This window comes from Microcaecilia unicolor, chromosome 8, assembly GCF_901765095.1.
Source record: "Microcaecilia unicolor chromosome 8, aMicUni1.1, whole genome shotgun sequence".
In the NCBI taxonomy this organism is placed as follows: domain Eukaryota; kingdom Metazoa; phylum Chordata; class Amphibia; order Gymnophiona; family Siphonopidae; genus Microcaecilia; species Microcaecilia unicolor.
In genome coordinates this window covers 18,358,290-18,380,083 of record NC_044038.1, presented here as the reverse complement: position 1 = coordinate 18,380,083, position 21,794 = coordinate 18,358,290, and the positions used below count along the sequence as shown (strand labels likewise).

General features: G+C 44.4%; 1 protein-coding gene across 1 annotated transcript in view; it reads left to right on the top strand.

The window, feature by feature from the left end:
• ELFN1 (extracellular leucine rich repeat and fibronectin type III domain containing 1) overlaps nt 1–20,145 on the top strand; it is a 117,167-nt gene extending 97,022 nt beyond the window's left edge. Inside the window, 2 exon segments of the mRNA XM_030212315.1 lie at nt 17,241–18,836; nt 18,839–20,145. Of these exon segments, the coding sequence (XP_030068175.1) occupies nt 17,690–18,836; nt 18,839–20,076 (2,385 nt within the window). The 5' untranslated portion in view covers nt 17,241–17,689 and the 3' untranslated portion in view covers nt 20,077–20,145.
• Nucleotides 20,146–21,794: the final 1,649 nt, after the last annotated feature.

The window sequence follows — 21,794 nt, the reverse complement described above, 5'->3', positions numbered from 1 at the left end:
CCTGAGAGAAAAAGCATCCACAGGGGAAGGCCACGTGGCAGAAGGCTGTGCTGGAGAACTCTTCTGTTGGCGGGGCCTTGGGATCCCCGCCAGCCAAGGTACCTAAGGCGGGCGGCAGCAGCGATGGGGGGAAGGTGGGGCGGCGGATCCTGGGGAGGGGGCCCGGTGGCAGCGACAATCCTGGGGGGGGGGCAGCGGTGGCGACGATCTTGGGGGGGAGGCCCGCCAGCGGCCTTGCCCCAGGCCCAGCTCAGTCTCTCGGTGGTCCTGTGTGCTAGAAATTAAGGCCGTTCTTTAGCAGTCGGCAAACACTAATTTCCAAGTTCGCTTGGATTCAGAGAGTCCACGTCGGTATGGCTATCATGGAAATGGCAGAGGTGGGGGTGTATGTTTATACATGAAGATGGTGTATATATGCGGCAGTGGCGTAGCCAGACCTGAGATTTTGGGTGGGCCCAGAGCTAAAATGGGTGGGCACGCACTGTCTATATAAGTATGAGCAGTGTCTCTTGGGATCCTACAAAATAATGCCTTAGAATTCACTTGATGATGGATTTCTAAGTAGTCTGCCCAAAAGCTGCCCTGCATCAGTATAACCACATACATACGTAATGGAAAAATTGATATTTTTAAATATAATTACATTATCCCACAATCGCTCCACTGCAAAATGCTATACACAAACTTGTGCAAAAACACACTCATATCCTTACTAAACCATAACAGCACTAATTCCAAGGACAGGACGAGCTACAACCTTATGCTTCAAAAGGCAGAACTGTAATTACACTAGGCTCTAAAACACCAATACACTACCTCGTGAAAAAAAAAGCAAAACAAAAGGGGCTGCAAATACTACACGCAATCAGAATACTGCACCTTGATCACACATGAACAACACATGACACAACGGACATGACACAAGGAACTAGAAATCAAAAAATATGAAGGCAAAATACTGAACTGGAAAGTTAACTCAAGAAGTTAGACTTAGCATGCAGCAATACCAGAAAAATTGAAACCTACATGCAAAATATCACAGATGTACATTTCCAAAAGCTGACATATTCCAATTAATAAATTCTGAATAAAATACTTTTTTCTACCTTTGTTGTCTGATCTATTCGCTTTGGTCCCAGTGTCTTCTGTTTCATGCAGTGTCTTCTTTCCATCTGATATTTTTTCTCTCACCATGTCCACCATCCTCTTGTGTCCTTATGTGTCCTGTCTACCATCTGTACCCCTGTCCCTATCCTTCCTCAACTCAGCAGTTTCCCCTCCATCCATGTCCAGCATTTCTCCTCACTCCCCTCCATCCATGTGCATCTACTTCCTCTGTCTTCCCTCTCCTCCATCCATGAGCATCTCCTTCCTTTGTCTTTCCTTCCCTCCATCCTTGTCTAACATTTCTCCTCTCTTCCCTCCCCTCCATCCATGCGCATCTCCTCCCTGACTTCTTTCCCCTCCCTCCATCCAGCAACTCTCCATTCTCCCCTGCCCTCTCCTCCATCCACCCATATCCAGCAAATGTCCTCTGTCCCCTCCATTCATCCATCCATGTTCAGCAAGTCTCCTCTTTCCTTTCCCCTGCCCTCCCCTCCATCCATCCATATCCAGCAACTCTCCATTCTCTCCTGCCCTCTCCTCCATCCACCCATATCCAGCAAATTTCCTCTCTCCTGCCCTCTCCTCCATCCACCCATATCCAGCAAATTTCTTCTCTCCCCTTTCCCCTCCATCCATGCATGCCCAGCAATTCTCCTCCTTCCCCTGCCCTCCGCTCCATGTCCAGCAACTCTCCATTCCCCTGCCTTCTTCTCCATCCAACTCCAGCAAATTTCCTCTCTCCCCTTTCCCCTCCATCCATGCCCAGCAATTCTCCTCCTTCCCCTGCCCTCCGCCATGTCCAGCAACTCTCCATTCCCCTGCCTTCTCCTCCATCCATCTCCAGCAAATTCCCTCTCCCCTTCCCCTCCATCCATGCATGCCCAGCAATTCTCCTCCTTCCCCTGCCCTCCACTCCATGTCCAGCAACTCTCCATTCCCCTGCCTTCTCCTCCATCCATCTTCAGCAAATTTCCTCTCTCCCCTGTCCCCTCTAGCAATCCCTGTTGTCCAGCAATTCTCCTCTCTCCCCTGCCCATCCTGTTTCTATCCATCCCCTTCCCCATTCTATCCAGCATCTCCCTCCCCCTCTCTCACCCTTCACAGCATCTCCCATCTGTCTGTCTCAAACAACGACAATGTGAATGCAGCTTGCAGCAGCTCACAGGTTTGCCTGCTTTAACTTGCCTCGGCGACGGCTGCGCAGGGGAGTGGAATAGATAGGCTGCTGGCTCACTTCCACTCCACTCCCCAAGTCGCAGCGGCGAACGGGCGGCCCTAAAAGCAGCAAGCAACCAGGCTCGTCGACTCCGTCCTTCCTTCGCTTCCTGCCCTCTCTGCGTGCGTCCCGCCTTCCTCTGATGTCATTTCCTTTCGAGCGGGCGGGACGCTGAGAGGGCAGGAAGCGAAGGAAAGACGGAGTCGACGAGCCTGGTTGCTTGCTGCTTTTAGTGCCGCCCGTTCGCCGCTGCGGATAAGAAAAAAATAACATCAGAGCTGCGAGTGGCTCGCAGACTAGGACTGGGTGGGCCTGAGCCAAGAATGGGTGGGCCTGGGCCCACCCAGGCCCACCCGTATCTACGCCCCTGATATGCGGGAGGGGGATTTGTATGTGTGTGTCTATATATTTGGGATGTGAGATCTGCGGGATAGGAGGCATGTGAATAAATGGAGAGTGGGGATGGGGGGGGGGGTCTAGTGGTCACTCTTTCTCTATTGGACTCTACACTCCATTTTCTCTTTACATCTTTGCCTCTAACCACTCCCAAATCAGCCACACCAAGTAAAAACACACACACGCTGTCAAGTATGATCCTTCCCTGTCCAATTTTCCTGAATAAGTAGCTTCAGCAGCCCTCCATCTCACCCCCTTGACTCTTCCTTAATCTTAACCATTCATGGATCCTCTTCATAGGGTAAGAGCAAACCAAAAATTCTCAAAATATCTGCTGACCAACAGCGGTGCCTGACAGTTAAACAATAAAGAAAAATCAATAGCAAAAAATCATAAAGATGAGGAAAAAAAAACCCTCAGACTTAAACAGCAGCAACCTCTGTGGGGACTATTGATTTTTCATTATTGCTTAGCTGTCAGGCACCATTGGAATTGCACCGTTGGTCAGCAGAAGTTTTGAAAAGGTTTTGGTTTGAGTCTCTACTCTTTCCCTTCACTTGCTTTGCAGAAACAGCTCCTTGTTTGCTTCTCTCCGTCTCCTACCAGTGCTATAGTTCGCAATGGTGCTGGTCTACCTCCTTGAAGACACTTGCTCTGAAGCATTTTGTCCAGTTTTGAAGGCCATTTCTCCATAACATAGTAAACATAGTAAATGACGGCAGAAAAAGACCTGCATAGTCCATCCAGTCTGCCCAACAAGATAAACTCATATCTGCTACTTTTTGTGTATACCCTACTTTGATTTGTACCTGTCCTCTTCAGGGCACAGATCGTATAAGTCTGCCCAGCACTATCCCCGCCTCCCAACCACCAGCCCCGCCTCCCACCACCAGCTCTGGCACAGACCGTATAAGTCTGCCCAGCACTATCCCTGCCTCCCAACCACCAGCCCCGCCTCCCACCACCAGCTCTGGCACAGACCGTATAAGTCTGCCTAGCACTATCCCCGCCTCCCGCCATCGGCTCTGTCACCCAATCTCGGCTAAGTTCCTTAGGATCCATTCCTTCTGAACAGGATTCCTTTATGTTTATCCCACGCGTGTTTGAATTCTGTTACCGTTTTTGTTTCCACCACCTCCCGCGGGAGGGCATTCCAAGCATCCACTACTCTCTCTGTGAAAAAATACTTCCTAACATTTTTCTTGAGTCTGCCCCCCTTCAATCTCATTTCATGTCCTCTCGTTCTACCTCCTTCGCACCTCCGGAAAAGGTTCGTTTACGGATTAATACTTTTCAAATATTTGAACGTCTGTATCATATCACCCCTGTTTCTCCTTTCCTCCAGAACTCTCCATCGCTATATTTCCAAATGTGTCTGTAACAATTGAATCTTATCTTACGACTCCCAAATGTATCTGTAACACATGAGCCTTATCCTACCATACATCACACTGTATTTGTTCCTACCGGACTGGGTGAACGCCTTTACGGTACCATGTAAGCCACATTGAGCCTGCAAAGAGGTGGGAAAACGTGGGATACAAATGCAACAAATAAATAAATAAAAAGATCCCAAAAAATGCTACGAGAAATGTTGCCGAGCCTGACACTTAAGCTTTTCAAAATGAAACTTAGGGCCTTATATTTAGCCGGCCAGTGATCGGCGTTTTACGGACTGTTGCTGGTGCCAAACCCAGAAATCCAATGCCCGGCCATGTCCGGGCACTGGCACTGAAATGTTTCCGGAGTTAGCTAAATGCAATATCCAGCACTAAACCGGCTATGGGTTACCTGCTTAAAGACAGAACTGAATATATGTAAACCGCTTTGAATGTAGTTGCAAAAACCTCAGAAAGGCGGTATATCAAAGTCCCATTTCCCTTTCCCTTATGACATCACAATATCAGAAGTGAGCCAAGTATCGGGCAATCAAGCCATTGTGACATCACTGATGAGGTTGGCTCTTATTGGTGGAATGAGTGGAGGCGTAGCCTAGTGGTTAGTGCAGTGGACTTTGGTCCTGGGGAACTGAGTTCGATTCCCACTGCAACTCCTTGTGACTCTGGGCAAGTCACTTAACCCTCCATTGCCCCTGGTACAAAATAAGTACCTGAATATATGTAAACCGCTTTGAATGTAGTTGCAAAAACCTCAGAAAGGCAGTATATCAAGTCCCATTTCCCTTTCCTCTTTCCATTTATGTGGTCCTGTTTATGCGGTTAATCTGGCCGATTAAGTACGCAATATTAGCACTCAGGGGTCCTTTTACTAAGGTGTGCCGAAAAATGGCCTGCGCTAGTGTAGACGCCTGTATTGGGTGCACCTGCAAAAAAGGCCTTTTGGGGGGCTGAAAATGGACGTACAGCAAAATAAAAACTGGTGTGCATCCATTTTGGGTCTGAGACCTTACTGCCACCCATTGAACAGGCGATAAGGGTCTACGCGCGTACAATGGCTGGCAATTACCGCTCAATTAGAACCGTGCACCAGAAAACTTCCGGTGTGTTTGGTGGACGCGCATAAAAAATGAAATTACCACCCGGGCCACAAGGAGTCAGTCATAGGAAATTCAAACTATAGGAAAAGCAGTCCTAATACACGGTGCAATCTATTACACAAACAATGCAATTAAATACAAATAATACTCATCCTATATAATAATTTGCACCTCCAACGTTCCATGTCCGGCTGCCTGGGTTCGTAACATCTCCTGACATCAGCCAGCCTCCAGTGTTCCATTCCCCCTCACTGTCCCGCCCTCGCGTCAAGACGTAATGACGTCAGAGGGCGGAATAGTGAGAGGGAAGGGAACGCTGGAGGCGAGCTGACGTCAGGAGGGTTGTTATGAACGGAACGGAAGCCAGCACCAGCCACCCAGAGAACGATCAGGTACAAATCGAGGGGAGGAGAGAATCGCGGGACCTCAAGGGTGTTGGATTATTTGTAGTAAATAATTAGCAGATTTTAGTACACACAGCTTCAGCTTTAGAAATGTTAATTTCTTTCTTCATCTCTCTCTCATTCACCCCTGAATAATTCACTGCTGAGTCACTTTAAAGTTGAAATAACAAAACATCTGTTTACTCACAGTTTGTAGTTAGATTATAATCAGACAGGCTTATATATACATATTACTATACATTTGTCTTATCAGCTCCTTCCATGTGCTCAGATGGTAATGGATGCTCACACCACCATAGATCCTCTCAGGTTAGGAGAGATCATGAGCTCCATGTGCTCCATGTGCTGTGTCTGACCCCCACAGGAAGTTGCATAGCTGTGTGACCTCTCTAAGTAATTCACATCAGAGGTCACAGAGTAATCACAGAGAAATAATAGGTGACAGGCAATGCATGTAAAATACAATTACATTCCAACAAACCCCTTCTCATGCATAACTGTCATGCAATTATTTATTCATACAAAGTCCAAGCTTTATACGCAGATTCACAAAATGTTCTCTGGGTAACGGTTTGGTCATGATGTCAGCTGTCATCTCACTGGTGTGACAATAGTGTAGACTGATGACCCCTTCTTTCGCCAACTCTCGCACGTTGTGGTATTTCGTTGCGATGTGCTTGGTGCGTGACTGAACCTTGTCATTCTGTGACAGTCGGATGCAGCTCTGATTATCTTCCATTATCTGGATTGGTCTCTTTTCAGCTATTCCAAAATCCAGCAAAAGTTTTTCAATCCACATCAGTTCTCTGCACGCTTCCGATACGGCCACATATTCAGCTTCTGTAGAAGACAAACTCACAATACTTTGTTTATGACTGGCCCATGAAATTTGTACATTTCCATACATAAACACATATCCACTTGTGGATTTATAATTAGAATGATCCCCTGCCCAATCTGAATCACAGTAACATATTAGTTTTGGATTACTATTGGCTGAAATCTTTAATTTACAATCAATGGTACCCTTTAAATACCTTACCATCCTTTTAACTGCAGTCCAATCTGATTTGGTAGGTGAGCTGACCCTTCTGCTCAAAATTCCTACTGCATTTGCTATATCAGCCCTGTATGTGGTAGCTAGATATAAAAGCTTACCTATGGCTGATCTATATTGGATGTTATCTGGTAAAGGTTCTCTTACTGTTTCATCCTTCAGAAAATCAGTGATCATGGGAGTGCTTACAACTTGGGCATCTTGCATACCTAAACTTTCAATAAGCTCATTTATTTTCTGCTTCTGGCTTAGAAGATAAGAACCATCATTTTGTTTCTCAATTTCTATACCAAGATAGTATGACACATTACCAAGTTCTTTTATCTCAACATTCTGGTTTTAAACACTTTACAATGTCCTTGTACTCTTGCTCACTTTTGCTTGCAATGAGCAGATCATCAACAAAAGCTAAAATGTATGCATATTGTCCATTTCTGCACCTAGTGTACAAGCATTTATCTGCTTCACCTTGCTTAAATCCTAAATTTGTCAATATTTCATGCAATTTATCATTCCAACATTCTGCACTTTGCTTTAATCCATAAAGACCTTTGTTTAATTTACACACTAGCTGTCTTTGTTTTGTATTTATGAAACCTGTTGGCTGTTCCATGTACAAGTCTTCAGTTATATCTCCGTGAAGAAATGCTGTTTTCACATCAATGTGTTTGACTTGCATGCCTTTTGAGACTGCAATGCTCAGAAGTGTTCTTATTGTCGTGTGTTTCACTACAGGTGCAAACACTTCATCAAAATCTTCTCCATATTTTTGAAGATATCCCTTTGCCACTAATCTGGCTTTATATCTTTCCACTTTTCCTTGTGCATTCCTTTTAACTTGAATACCCATTTGCATCCTATAGCTTTCTTGCCAGGAGGTAATTTTGTAAGAATCCAAGTATTATTTTTATCCAATGCATCAATTTCTTCTTGTGCAGCTTTACGCCATTCAGCAGCTTCTTCTGCTGGCATTTTCTCAATCTCATCCCATGTTAAGGGCTCTTGAGCTTCTGCTGACTTTGTTAGGTAAGACAGTCTTGGGGGTGGAACACCTTTGTTTTCCCTGGATGAGCGTCTGACAACAGGTTGGTCTGACCTTTCCGCATCCTCTAAATCTGAGAGTTCTTCTCCAATTGATTCCCCTTCTCCAACTGTACTGTCTTCTTCAATGATCCTTTCTGTGTCTGCTTCCTCTGCCTGTTCCTCGTTAGATACAGATGAGTTGCTTTCAGACATCTGCCTTGGTATGGCATTTATATACACTGGCATGTCTATTATGGTTCTAGTTTCATATTCTGGATGATAAGGCTCATCTGGGATAATCCAGCCTTTATCAACCCTTTTGTTTTCATCAAAATATGTAACATGTCTTATGCCAACAATGCCAGTTTTCAGATTCAAAATTCTATATCCTTTGTGTCCTGGAGTATAGCCAACTAAAATGCCCCTTTCTGTTGTGGAATCCAGCTTATGCCTTCTTTGCTTTGGTACATGAGCATATGCTGTACTTCCAAATGTTCTTATGTGTGACAGGTTTGGCTTCCTACCATGCCATGTCTCATGTGGTGTGCGCTGAGCGCCTTTAGTTGGCATTCTGTTTTGTAGGTACACTGCTGTGAGAATGGCTTCCCCCCATAGTCTTTTAGGGAGATTGCTATCTGACAGCATACATCTGGTCATTTCCACAAGTGACCTAAATTTTCTCTCTGCAACAGAATTTTGCTCTGGTGTATAAGCTACTGTTGTGATATGCTGAATGCCTTCTTGTTCTAGAAATGTGCGCATGCTTTGTGAAGTGAACTCACCACCATTGTCGGTCTGAAGAACCTTGGTTTTCTTTCAAATTTATTGCTCACCATGGCTACGTATTTCTTCAGCATGTCTGTGACTTGACTTTTCTCTTTCAGCAAATAGACCACACAGTATCTAGAGAAATCATCCAAGAATATTAGCACAAATCTGTTATTTCCCAATGATGGGATATTAAACGGTCCACATAAGTCACTGTGTATTAAGTCCAGCACTTTATTACTCCTATTTCCTGTGTATGCAGGAAATGAGGGTCTCACACCTTTTTGAGTAACACAGTCTATGCATTTCTCCATTTTACCAGCATCTGCACTTATCTGAATGCCGGTGGCCAGTTGCTTACTGTAAAGATCCTGGATCACCTTAGAATCACGATGTCCCAGGCGGCGATGCCAGATTTCCAGACTACATTTACCATCATTCTTCCTTACTTGCGCCATATGTGAGGCTTCACCTGAAATGCTCAGTTTATAAACATCATTATGCATAAAAGCTTCAGCATACACTTCATCATTTTTAGAGATTGTGCACTTACTGTTTTCAAAATGAATCGCAAATCCTTCTTATCTAATGTAGATACACTAAGCATATTGCAAACTGCTTGGGGAATATACAAGACATCACTTACAGGAATTTCTTTAACTTCATTAGACACTTTGCATTTTAAGAATCCAATACCTTTTGCTTGGATCTTAGCAGTCCCTGCGTTTGCAGTTTTAAGGATACCTTCCTCTGGACACATTTCCTGAAAGAAATTCTTACAATTGGTTAAATGGCATGTGCTCCCTGAATCCAAAATCCAAGTACTTTCATTTGAATTATTATTTACCATAGTCAAAGATTTTTCTGCCATTAGAAAGCCCTTGTGTTTATCTTTGTCCTTCATACATTTCCTGGTTTGAAAATTCTTTAGTTCCATTGGCTTAGGTGAGCTAGAGGGAGTGTTTTGTGTTTCCTTACACCATTTAGATACATGTCCCTCCTTTCCACATGAGTAGCAAATCAGCTTGCCCTTGGGTGGAGTTTTCCCATAGCTCCGCCTTCCTCTGTTCTTTGCCAAGAAATTTGTTTCATTTCTCTCTGACTTGCTTTGAGAACACATCTCCTCAGAATCATTTATTATGCATTCCTGCCTTAGTTTTGATGTTGTCTGTTCAAAAGATTGCCCTTCAATGGCCTCATTACAGACCTAAAAACATCAAACTTCTTTGATAGTGAGGTAAAAAGAAATGCTCTTTTCAATGCATCACACATGGGAATTCCAGAAAGTTCTAGCTTTTGAAATGAAGACATAAGATGCATAATGTGATCATTACATTTACTTTTATCCCTTAATTTGGTTTCATTCAACTCTGCCAGCCAAATTGGTTGCTGCTTTGCATATGTAGTTGCATACATAGTTCTCAGTTTATATAAAATGTCCTTTGGTGTATCTTTTCCCTCCACTAATATGGCTTGTTTCTCTGAGAGAGCTTCCAAAAGCATGCACTTCACATAATAGTTTGCATTGTCCCATTCAGCCATATTTTCAGCTGTTCTGTCTTGATCTAAGCATATATATAATCCTTTTGCTCGAAGGAGACATATGAATCTTAGTTCCCACTGCTGATAATTAAACTCAGTTAATTTAGGCACCTTGAGAGAATAGAACAATGGTGAATTTCTTCCCTCAGCCATTTTCTTAGCCTTCTGTCTGCTGTGTGGGGGGAGAGAGAGACAGACTGAATCTTTCCTTTAAAACTTAAGAGAAAAATGTGGCCTTTTTTTTTTCTGCCTGGTAATATTTCTCTTCTTTTTCAATTCCTGGACCCTGGGCCCATAACCCTTTTGTTGGATTATTTGTAGTAAATAATTAGCAGATTTTAGTACACACAGCTTCAGCTTTAGAAATGTTAATTTCTTTCTTCATCTCTCTCTCATTCACCCCTGAATAATTCACTGCTGAGTCACTTTAAAGTTGAAATAACAAAACATCTGTTTACTCACAGTTTGTAGTTAGATTATAATCAGACAGGCTTATATATACATATTACTATACATTTGTCTTATCAGCTCCTTCCATGTGCTCAGATGGTAATGGATGCTCACACCACCATAGATCCTCTCAGGTTAGGAGAGATCATGAGCTCCATGTGCTCCATGTGCTGTGTCTGACCCCCACAGGAAGTTGCATAGCTGTGTGACCTCTCTAAGTAATTCACATCAGAGGTCACAGAGTAATCACAGAGAAATAATAGGTGACAGGCAATGCATGTAAAATACAATTACATTCCAACAAAGGGGAGGGAGGGAGGGAGGAAGGGAAGGAGAGGGGGGGCAGGGCAGAGGAGAATTGATGGACATGGATGGGATGGGATGGGAGGACAGTAGAGGGGAGAATCGTGGGACACAGATAGGAGGGCAAGGAAGAGGAGAATCGCTGGACATAGAGGGGAGGGGAGGGAAGAATTGCTGGACATGGAGGGGAGGGCAGGGGAGAGAGAAAAAAAAAAGCTTACATGACAGCCTTCCTAGGGCCCGTTTCATTGTTGAGGAAACGGGCATGGTTCCACTAGTATTAAAATATATACAATGATACACCCCTGCCTCCATGAATATGGGGGCAGAACAGTTAGCAACCAATGATTGACTGTAATGGCTCATATCACAGGTTCACACTCAAATCTGGTCAACCTTTAGCATCTGAGGGAATATGAGCAAAATATGGCCATATCGGAATACATCAGTGAAATATAAAAGCATTCCAATGACAATCTCAAGGGGAAAGGTGCAGGGGGAACAGAGGGAAAGACAGCGCATAGATATCAAATCGAGATACTCCGTGAACAGCTCATCAGGGAAGTCACTATCATTCCCCTTGCAATAGGAACAGCCTCATCACACAGAGCACATTGTGCGTCCATTTCTGGGAAGTAAAAAATGCCCCGAGAAGTTCCCCCGTGCCAAGCCATGAGGCCTCAGGTCTCTTGTCATGTCACAGCAATCTAATAAACAAAGAGCTAAGCCCCGCTTGCCCATGTAACATCTCCTTAATCCTGTCATTTCATTCATACTTTGCGAAGTAAATGAGCGGCAAATTGCTTGCTGTAATGAGCTGAAATTAAACCCTGCTCCTGATAAAATGTGTTGCGGGAGAAAACCGACTAATGTGCAGCATATCAGAGACTGAAAAGATATGCACAGTGTGGTAAAAGTTATTTAACGTGCTTAATTCATTTACATTTATTCTCCCCCGGGTCAGGCTGAGAGAGCTTTAGAACTCAATATTCTTTTCCATTCATTTAGGTTTGATGGTGTTGATTTGATCTCTGGTATTTTCCCAGCTGACTCTACCTCCTTCCGCCATAACACTTTTTTTTATCTTTTTTTTTTAATAAGCTACAGAACAAAAACAAAAATATTGGTCACCAACCCCAGAATTCTATAAAAGTGGCCAAAAACTGTGCGTTCAAATTTGGGCATGCGCCCAATTGGCACACACAATTTAATTGAATAAGCCAATTAGCATCAATAATTGGCTTTTTAGCAAGCAATTATTAGCGCTAATTGGAATCAGTTAAGATGTACACACCTAAAGTTTAGGCGTGTCTTGAATAAAGGGGGGGCGGGGAAACGGGAGGGTCATGGGCGGTTCGGGCAGATTGCGGGTGTGGTTTTGGGTTGCATGTGCAATTATAGAATAAGCATGGCTTATAGAATAGCGCTTAAGCATTTTTTTTTCAGCACGATTTTTTAGGTGCTATTTATAGAATTCACCCCAATTGTAAATATCCTGTATACTTTAATCTTGTCTTTATTCTGATGATGATGATGACGACGATATATCGTTTTTCTACGATATAACCAAAGCAGTTTACAAATTACATATAGTACTTTCTCTGTCCCTAGTGGGCCCACAAGGGGTCTGTTTACTGAGCCATGTTAAGCGCTAATGCACGCTTAACGCAGCAAAAATAGCCTAACACAGGACACAGTGGTTTTGAAATTGTGCGCGCATTAACCCCGGGAATCTATATATGATACCTTAATTTCCACATGGAAATCAAAGCATATTCTATAACAATGTGCATAAATTAATTGGTTAACAAGCTAATCAGCGCAGTTAATTGGATGTTAACAAGCAATTATCAGCACTAATTGGAAGTAATTAAGATTTACATGCACAACTCGCTAAGCGTACTCTGTAACGTGTAAATTCTAAGCTGCATAGTTGAAAAGCGGGTATGTTTACGGGACTGGCATGGGCAGGTTGTGGGCATTTCTAAAATCTATGCGTGTTGTTATAGAATAAACCCATTCCATGCCTAATTTAGGTGTTGGGATTTACACCAGGTTTTAGTTGGGGTAGGTGACCGCTACTAAATTTAGTTACGCGGACCAGCACTTGACCTATGCTATAACACACGCGTAAATTAAAGCATACTTTATAGAATGCACTTTGATTTCCATGTGGCAGGCTCAATGCGGCTTACATGGGGCAATGGAGGGTTAAGTGACTTGCCCAGAGTCACAAGGAGCTGCCTGTGCCTGAAGTGGGAATCGAACTCAGTTCCTCAGAACCAAAGTCCACCACCCTAACCACTAGGCCACTCCTCCACTCATTTCTGTACCTCCAGGAAATTCATTCCCCAGATATCAACCTCACTTTAGTTCCAGCAAAATGCTCCATTCTGATGCTATACAGGCACATCTTGGCTAACATTCATACATAGGGCTTTCCCCCCCCCCCCCCCAGGGGGAAGAGAATAGACCCACCACAGCCTTGCCCCCATATAGCCTCATCTGCACCTATGAAAAGGCAGCACTGCAAACGTTATACCAGTCCCTAAAACCAAACAAGCAGGGCTGCGATAGGTCCCTAAACAGAAATTAGACTTAAATACCTCACCTAAGTCAAACAGAACATGAACAGACCCTCGTCAAATACAGCCATAAATTAGAAATAGAAACGTGCTCACAAAAATTGAACTGAAAAAACGCCAGAAAGCCAGACTCTGCCTGCAGAATAACACTAGAGCAAAAATGCATTTACTTTACTCCTGTAGTAGCGATATCACAAGCCCACTCCCCATATTTAAATCAGAAATCCAAAGTTATACTTTTCAATAGAATATTTTCACACCTTTATGTTTCTTATTCCTGTTTCGTTTTTCTTTGTTCTGATCCCACGTCGCTTTCTTTAGTTTTATTTACTTCACAGCATTTGGTATACTGCAAAAGAGTCAATGAAGGCGACTATGCAGTGTACAACAAAACACGAGAAAACGAGCAGATAAGAAAAGGGAAAATAAGAGAAAGAGAGAGCAGCAACTAGAAAGAAATACCAAAGGCTAGACGGAATAGGTGAGTTTTAAGGAGAGTCTTGAAAGGCTTCGGGGAGGTTTCAGACCTGAGGGAAGGAGGAAGACACAGTGGCGTTCCGACCCTAGCTGACACCCGGGGCAGATCGCTGATGCGCCCCCCCCCCGGGTGCAGCGCGACCCCCCCCCCCAGCGAAATGACACCCCCCCGGGTGCACGCCGTGGGGGGGAGGGGGGCCGCGGCGCGCGCCTGTTGCCCTGTCTCAGTCCGATTTCGCTTGTGTTCACTGCTCCCTCTGAGTCTGCCCCGGAACAGGAAGTAACCTGTTCTGGGGCAGACTCCAGAGGGAGCAGTGAACAAAAGCGAATTGCGAAATTGGACTGAGACAGGGCAACAGGCGCGCACCGCGGCACCCCCCCCAGCGGCGTGCACCCGGGGCGGACCGCCCCCACCGCCCCCCCCTTGGTACGCCACTGGGAAGACAGTTCCATAAATGAGGGCGGAGATAGTTAAAAGCAGTCTCACAGGAGAGGGTTAAACAGAAAGCATCTGTAGAAGGAAGGGAGAGGAGGTTGGAAGAGGAGAAGTGGAGAGAGCCAGCAGGGGGGGGGGAGTTAGGGATGAGCACACTGTGAAGATAGGCTGGGGCAGAAGGTGAGTGACCTTTAAAGGGCCCCTTTTACTAGGCCGCGTAGGCGCCTACGTGCGCCAAACGCGCACCAAATTGGAGTTACCACCCGGTTACCGCGCGGCCCTTTCAGTAGTTTCAATTTTGGCGTGCGTCCACTATGCACATCTGAAAAATATTTTTTTTATTTTCTGGCACGCGTAACGGAGGCGCCTGAAGTGGCATTTGACACATGTAGGTCATTACCGCCCAGATTCTTTACCGCTAGGTCTATGGATGCGCGGCAATTTTAATTTTGACGCACGTCCATCTTCGGAAAAAAAAAGGCATTTTTTTACAGGCGCGCTAAAAAATTAATTGGCGCGTGCCCAAAACCTGCGCCTATACTACCGCAAGCCATTTTTCAGCGTGCCTTTGTAAAAGGACCCTTAAGAATTTTGAACTTTCCCATCTTAATAATGGTTTATGGACTTTTCTTTTAGGAAGATATTCAAACCTTTTTAAACCCCGCTAAGCTAACTACTTTTACCACAGTCTCTGGTGTTGATCCAGTGAAGAGTGAATGGTATCATGGAGGGCAAAGAAAAGAGTTTCAGTACTATTGTTTATTTAAACTTTCTAGTCTGCTGTATCGCCAGAAGTTCTAATCAAATTACATATCCAACATCCATAAAATTTAAAACAAAGGAATAAAACACACCACATTAAAACAACCCACAATACTTAAAATTACATATCATCATTCACATTCAGCCTGGTAGGGGTGGAGAATGTTAGTATGTTCAAGGAATCCAGTAGCAGGAAAATCATTTTCTCCAGGAGTTACAGAAGAAGGGGAGGTAAATAGGGCAAAAGTTAGCGAAGACTGAGGGGTCAAGGTGCACATTTTTAAGAAGGAGGGTCCACCAGTGCATGTTTCCATGTGAGAGACTGGTGTGAAAGAAAGAGAGGAGGAGGGGCAAGAAGTTTAACCAGGTGGGCAGGCACAGGGGATCAAGGACTGAGGAGGAGGGATTGAGGGAACAGAAAGTACAAGAGATGGGAGAGATGGTCTCAAGCGAGGGAAGATTGAACGGAGGCCCAAGAAGAGGGCAGAGGGGGAGGCTGCAAAGGGTCAAGGGGGGATTGAGAAGCAGAGGAAGAGACAAGTGAGTGCTGAAAGAAGTGGATCGTGGACTGCAAAGCATCAGCAAGAGCGGACAAAGGGAGAAGAGACGATCCTAGAACGGCACAATGGTAGAAGCAGGGAAGAGCTGACAAAAAAATGCAAAGATAGCATGGGGGCAGTTAGCAACTGAAATACGCCGGTCAAAATGCTTACGTTTTCTTTATTTATTGTCCATTTTGCTACATTTTCTCTCCCCTCTGATTTCTCTATTTTCTTCTCTTCCCCTTTCAGATGTTTCCTTTCTACTGCTGATCCCAATCCCCAGTCCTATTTCTCTAATGTCATTCATTTTCTATTTTTACGTTTTTTTCTTTACCCTACGCTATATTATTTACTAGATGTATCCTCCCCCCCCTCATTTCTTGCTAACACACTCATCCTCCACCAACTCTTTACCCCATGCACTCTCACGCACTGCTCACCTCTTCTTCCTTCACACATGCACCTCCCCCTCCCTTATCTTTTTTCCATCCCTCCTTCATCTGTCTTCCACTACTTCCCTTCTTCAATCCTCCCTCTGCTGTTTTTCTTACTTTATTAATTTCCAGCGTTCCATCACATCTCTCCCATTTCTTCCCTCTCTCTTTTCCTTACCTTATTCCTTTTCCCTTCATCTCCCTTCTTTTCGTCCTTCAACTCTTTCTTTCCTCAATCCTTTATTCTCCAGCCCTCCTTTCTATCTCTACCCTTGTCTCTCTTCCTTCCCTGATGTTCCTTCCTCCCCCCCCCCCCCCCCCCAAATACATTTCTGAACAGTGTTAGCAGCGCAGTTAAAATCCATCTTAAAGAAAGCATGAGACCACAAGGCTCTTCTATTGATTCGGAGCACCCCTCTACGTGGCCCTGCATTTAAGCTTTCTAGCAGCAGAAGCACCAGTATGGGCCAAGGGGTGGTGAAAGGATGTAGGGCTGCCTACCCATGCTAGCTACCTCCTTTCTTTTTTGGCACACACAGAGGCCTGCATGAGCTTGAGCCCTATATCCATTCACAGACCTTGTGGGTCTGTTCTGCTGCTTCTTAGAAGCTTAAATAGAGCTAGGGTGGCAGGCAGGCGGGGCTGCAGGGAGAGGTGTACCAGAACTGATGACAGCTTCTCAGGGCCCCATGCTTTCTGGGAGACCAATCTATCTGGGCTGCATTTCATTCTGGGGCAGGGGTTCTCAACCCAGTCCTTGTCAGGTTTTCGTGATATCCACAATGAGTATGCGTGAAATAGATTTGCATGCACTGCCTCCATCATAGGAGCCAACTTTTCAAAATTATTGGGGGTGCTAAGCCCAATGGAAATGACCCCTCCCTGAACACAAACAAGGAAGTTTTCTCAATATTGGGGGTGCTCAAGCACCCACAGCACCCACAGAGTCGGCTCCAATGGCCTCCATTGTATCTCATGCATACTCATAGTGGATATCACGAAAACCTGACTGGCTAGGTGTGTCCCGACGAGGACTGGGTTGAGAACCCCTGCTCAGCGGCCAGTGGGGGCAGCGGACGCATATGGCAGAAAAGGTGCCGATATCTAGAAGCGGCACCTATTGTAATGGTGGACTGTGGATTTCGCTATAGCCCTGGTATTCCTACAGCTACAGAAATTCTAACAGTTTCCTTCATGAAACGATAGTAATTAAATATTTTCTCTTTTTTTTTTATTTTCAGGAGAATGTGCTACACAGACAGACAACAAAAGTGAGTTTAAGGAAGAAGACAAACATTTTTCTGATCAGGAAATGCAAAGTGGCAGAAGGAAAATCAGCAGAGGTAGCATGTGAGAAAAAAAAGCCTTTACAACCTCTTCTGAGCTGCTCCTTCCTTCTCCAACATGCCTTCAGCATCAGTTTGGATAATGCAAAGAGAGTCCATATGGTGATGGCACCCTGAATGAATCTCTCATCCTTTAACCCACATGTCTTCCTAACGAACTGGCAGAGAGATTTCCAGCATGCTTGCACTCTTTTGATTTGTAGAAGACTTGATTCAAACCATGTGGAAAAAAGAAAAACAAGGGCAACTCACTTGGAACATTTAATACTGGATTAGTCCAGTCTCGGCTTCTTCCTATCTATACCAAGAAATAAGAGAACCCCTCTACCAGGATTTCTTTCCTGATGGCAGGTCACAGTGGGGTGGTGACATCAGCATTCTGTCTGTGGGTGGCTGTCATGTCTCTTTTGTATACAGATAGGGTTGCCGGAGACTGTTGGTTGATCGAAGGTGACAAGGGTTTTGTATGGCTTGCTATTTGCAGCCAGAACCAGCCCCCATACGAGGCTATCCCACAACATATCAATAGTACCATTGTGGACTTGCGACTCAATGAAAACAAAATTAAAAGTGTCCATTATTCCTCGCTGAGTCGCTTTGGCAACCTGACATACCTCAACCTGACCAAAAATGAGGTATCCTACATCGAGGATGGGGCCTTCTCGGGGCAGTTCAATCTGCAAGTGCTGCAGCTTGGCTATAATCGACTGAGGAACCTGACTGAGGGGATACTCAGGGGTCTGGGCAAGCTGGAGTATCTCTACCTCCAAGCTAATCTCATTGAAACCGTGACACCCAATGCTTTTGGGGAGTGCCCAAACATCATGAACATTGACCTCTCCATGAATAGAATACAGAGACTGGACAGCAGTACCTTTGCGGGTTTAAACAAATTGTCTGTGTGTGAGTTGTACAACAACCCTTTCTACTGCTCATGTGAGCTCTTGGGCTTCCTGGAGTGGTTGGCTATATTTACCAATATGACACGCACTTATGACCGCATGCAATGCGATTCTCCGCCAGACTATGCTGGATACTTCCTGCTGGGTCAAGGGCGATCCAGTTATCGTAATGCTCTGAGCATGTTGTCTTCTCTTTGTACAGATGGCTCCCCTACTAAGATACCTCGATTTATGCCTCCCAGATACCAAGCTACCACAGGGCCTCCAGACATCCCATGTTCAGAAGATGATTGTTTTTCTGGAGATGGCACTACACCTCTGATCTCCTTAAACACCCCCCCTGCAGATTCCAAGGTCCGACTCAACATCAAACTGAATAAGTCAACAGCCACATTGGTGGTGGAAATTCCTCACCCATACAGCAAGATGTACAGCTTGGTCCAGTACAACAATGGCTTCTTCACTGATCTCCAGAAATTGACTATGGAAAAGGAGACTATTAAGATAGATGGACTAAAACCACACACAAAATATACCTACTGTGTAGCTTCTGTCCGTAACTCCCTGAGGTTGAACCACACTTGTGTAACCTTCCCACACCAATTCATATCGCAGATGAATTAGTGTCTAACCCTTCTACTGCCACTCACTATATCATGACCATCCTAGGGTGTTTGTTTGGCATGGTAATTATTTTAGGAGTAGTATATTACTGCTTGCGCAAGAGACGTCAGCAGGAAGAAAAGCACAAAAAGGCAGCTGGTAACATGAAAAAGACAATCATTGAACTGAAGTATGGTCCTGAACTGGAGACACCCAGCATTACTCAGCTTTCACAAGGTCAGATCATGAGTGGCGAGACCATTTCCCGCCTCCCTTATCTGCCTTCTGCAGGGGAAGTGGAGCAGTACAAGTTGATAGAGAGTAGCGAAACTCCAAAAACCACTAAGGGGAACTATATGGAAGTGCGGACTGGGGAACAACCTGAGAGGAGGGACTGTGAATTGTCAATTCCACCAGATAGTCAAAGCTCTGTGGCTGAGATCTCTACTATCACCAAGGAAGTAGACAAAGTCAACCAGATTATCAACAACTGTATCGATGTGCTGAAATCTGAATCTACGTCTTTCCAAGGAGTGAAGTCAGGAGCTGTGTCCACAGCAGAACCTCAACTGGTCTTGATATCTGAGCAGATCCCCAGCAAGCATGGCTTCCTCTCTCCAATGTACAAGGAAAGTTACTCTCATCCTTTGCAGAGGCATCACAGCATGGACGCCCCACCAAAACGTTCCAGTACCTCTTCCAGTGGCTCCATGCGCAGCCCTAGATCCTTCCGGTCTGAAGGCTCAGGTGGCGTTGGACATAAGTCAGAAGCCAAATATATTGAAAAAACATCCCCAACAGCTGATACCATTCTCACTGTGACTCCAGCAGCTGCCATCCTCCGAGCAGAGGCTGAGAAAATACGACAATATAGTGAACACCGGCACTCATACCCGGGTTCACACCAGGGAGAACAGCATGATAGCATGATAGGACGTAAGCCTTCCATCCTGGAACCTTTGACCAGAACCCGCCCCAGGGAGCTAGCCTACTCACAGCTCTCGCCTCAGTACCATAATCTGAGTTATACCTCCAGCCCAGAATACACATACAAACCCTCACACAGCATCTGGGAGCGCTTCAAACTGCATCGCAAGCGTCACAAAGATGAAGAGTACATGGCAGCCGGCCATGCCCTGCGCAAAAAGGTCCAGTTTGCCAAAGACGAGGATCTTCACGACATCCTCGACTACTGGAAGGGTGTGTCTGCCCAGCACAAGTCCTGAATCCTCAGTGTAGATACTGCACGTGACTTACAATGACTGGACCAAAATCAAACTCACAGCAGCTTTTTTTTCAAGACAGTATTATTTAAAAAAAAAATACCCTAAAGAGTTTTAAAAAAATATATGATTATTATATATAATATATTATGGATATAAAAACAGAGATCTCACTGTTGTGAGTTTATGCACCAAAACCTAAAAAAAAAAAACCCCCCATAGACTTTAAAAACTGTGAGAAAAAATTTTTTTCTTTAAATAATGTTTGTTAAAAATTTAAAAAAATGAACAAAACAGATATTAGAAGTAAGGGAGAGGGAAAAGGATGAGAATCATTATCTTGAGTATTCCAGATCTGACCCGATGTCACAAAGCATGATAATTCCATTCTGTGATTTTGTGGATTCTCTGTGTACATTCATTCCTCTGTCCTCCCCCTTTAGTGGAAGAGGAAACACATTTGCCCTTTTCTTTCTTTTTATTTGCATAAACAAGAGAGTCTTCCAGTGCAGACTTTTACCAGATCAAAGGCTCGGTCATGGATGTTTCACCACACTTGCTGCCACTGCTGTTGTACAGATACAAATTTCTATATTTGCAACTCTTGCCGTAAAAAGTAAAAAAAAAAAAAAAAAACGCACATATGGAAAAAAAATATACTTATATTCTAAAATTCACCCTGTTTGTACCAGGTTTTAATCATGGATTTTAGAAACAAGATTTTTTTTTATTTTACAAAGAAAAGAAAAGTTTGTTGTTTTGGGTTGTTTTTTCAATGAATGATTGTCTCTGACTTCTGAATGAGACAAACTGCACTGAGTAATGAAAAAAAGACACATTCTTATAGACATGCTGTGTTTCTCTTGTTCTTGAAGTATAGTGGAAGTGGTGGAAAACTAGAAAGGGACCCGAGACCATCTTGTTATGTGACTGAGGTACAATAGGGGAGGAGTATGAATGAGGTACAGCACAGGAGGAGGTAGAGTACGACTGAGGTACAGCATGAGAGGAAGCAGGGTGTGACCTTCTGCTATGTGACTGAGGTAAAGTAGAGAAGAAAGTGAAATGTGACTTTCTGCTGTGTGAATGAGGTACGGCACAGGAGGAGGTAGAGTACGACTGAGGTACAGCATGAGAGGAAGCAGGGTGTGACCTTCTGCTATGTGACTGAGGTAAAGTAGAGAAGAAAGTGAAATGTGACTTTCTGCTGTGTGAATGAGGTACAGCACAGGAGGAGGTAGAGTACGACTGAGGTACAGCATGAGAGGAAGCAGGGTGTGACCTTCTGCTATGTGACTGAGGTAAAGTAGAGAAGAAAGTGAAATGTGACTTTCTGCTGTGTGAATGAGGTACGGCACAGGAGGAGGTAGAGCAGGGGTGGGTAAACTTTATACGCAGAGGGCCGCATGAATGTCAGCACTATCCCTAGCAGGCTGCAACATTAAGTCATATTGGAACCAGAAATGCATAGAGCTCCACAAACTAAATGACGGAAACAAATTAGATTTCTTAAAATATTTGCAAAATACAGTATTTAAAATTAGCAAAACACTGGTTAATGACATTTTCTGTGTATACGTCCCATGATCTCATGGGCCACATAAAATTCAATGGCAGGCCGCATTAGGCTGACAGGTTTCAAGTTGCCCACTCCTGAGGTAGAGTATGACTGAGGCACAGCATGAGAGGAAGCAGAGTGTGACCTTTTGCTGTATGGCTAA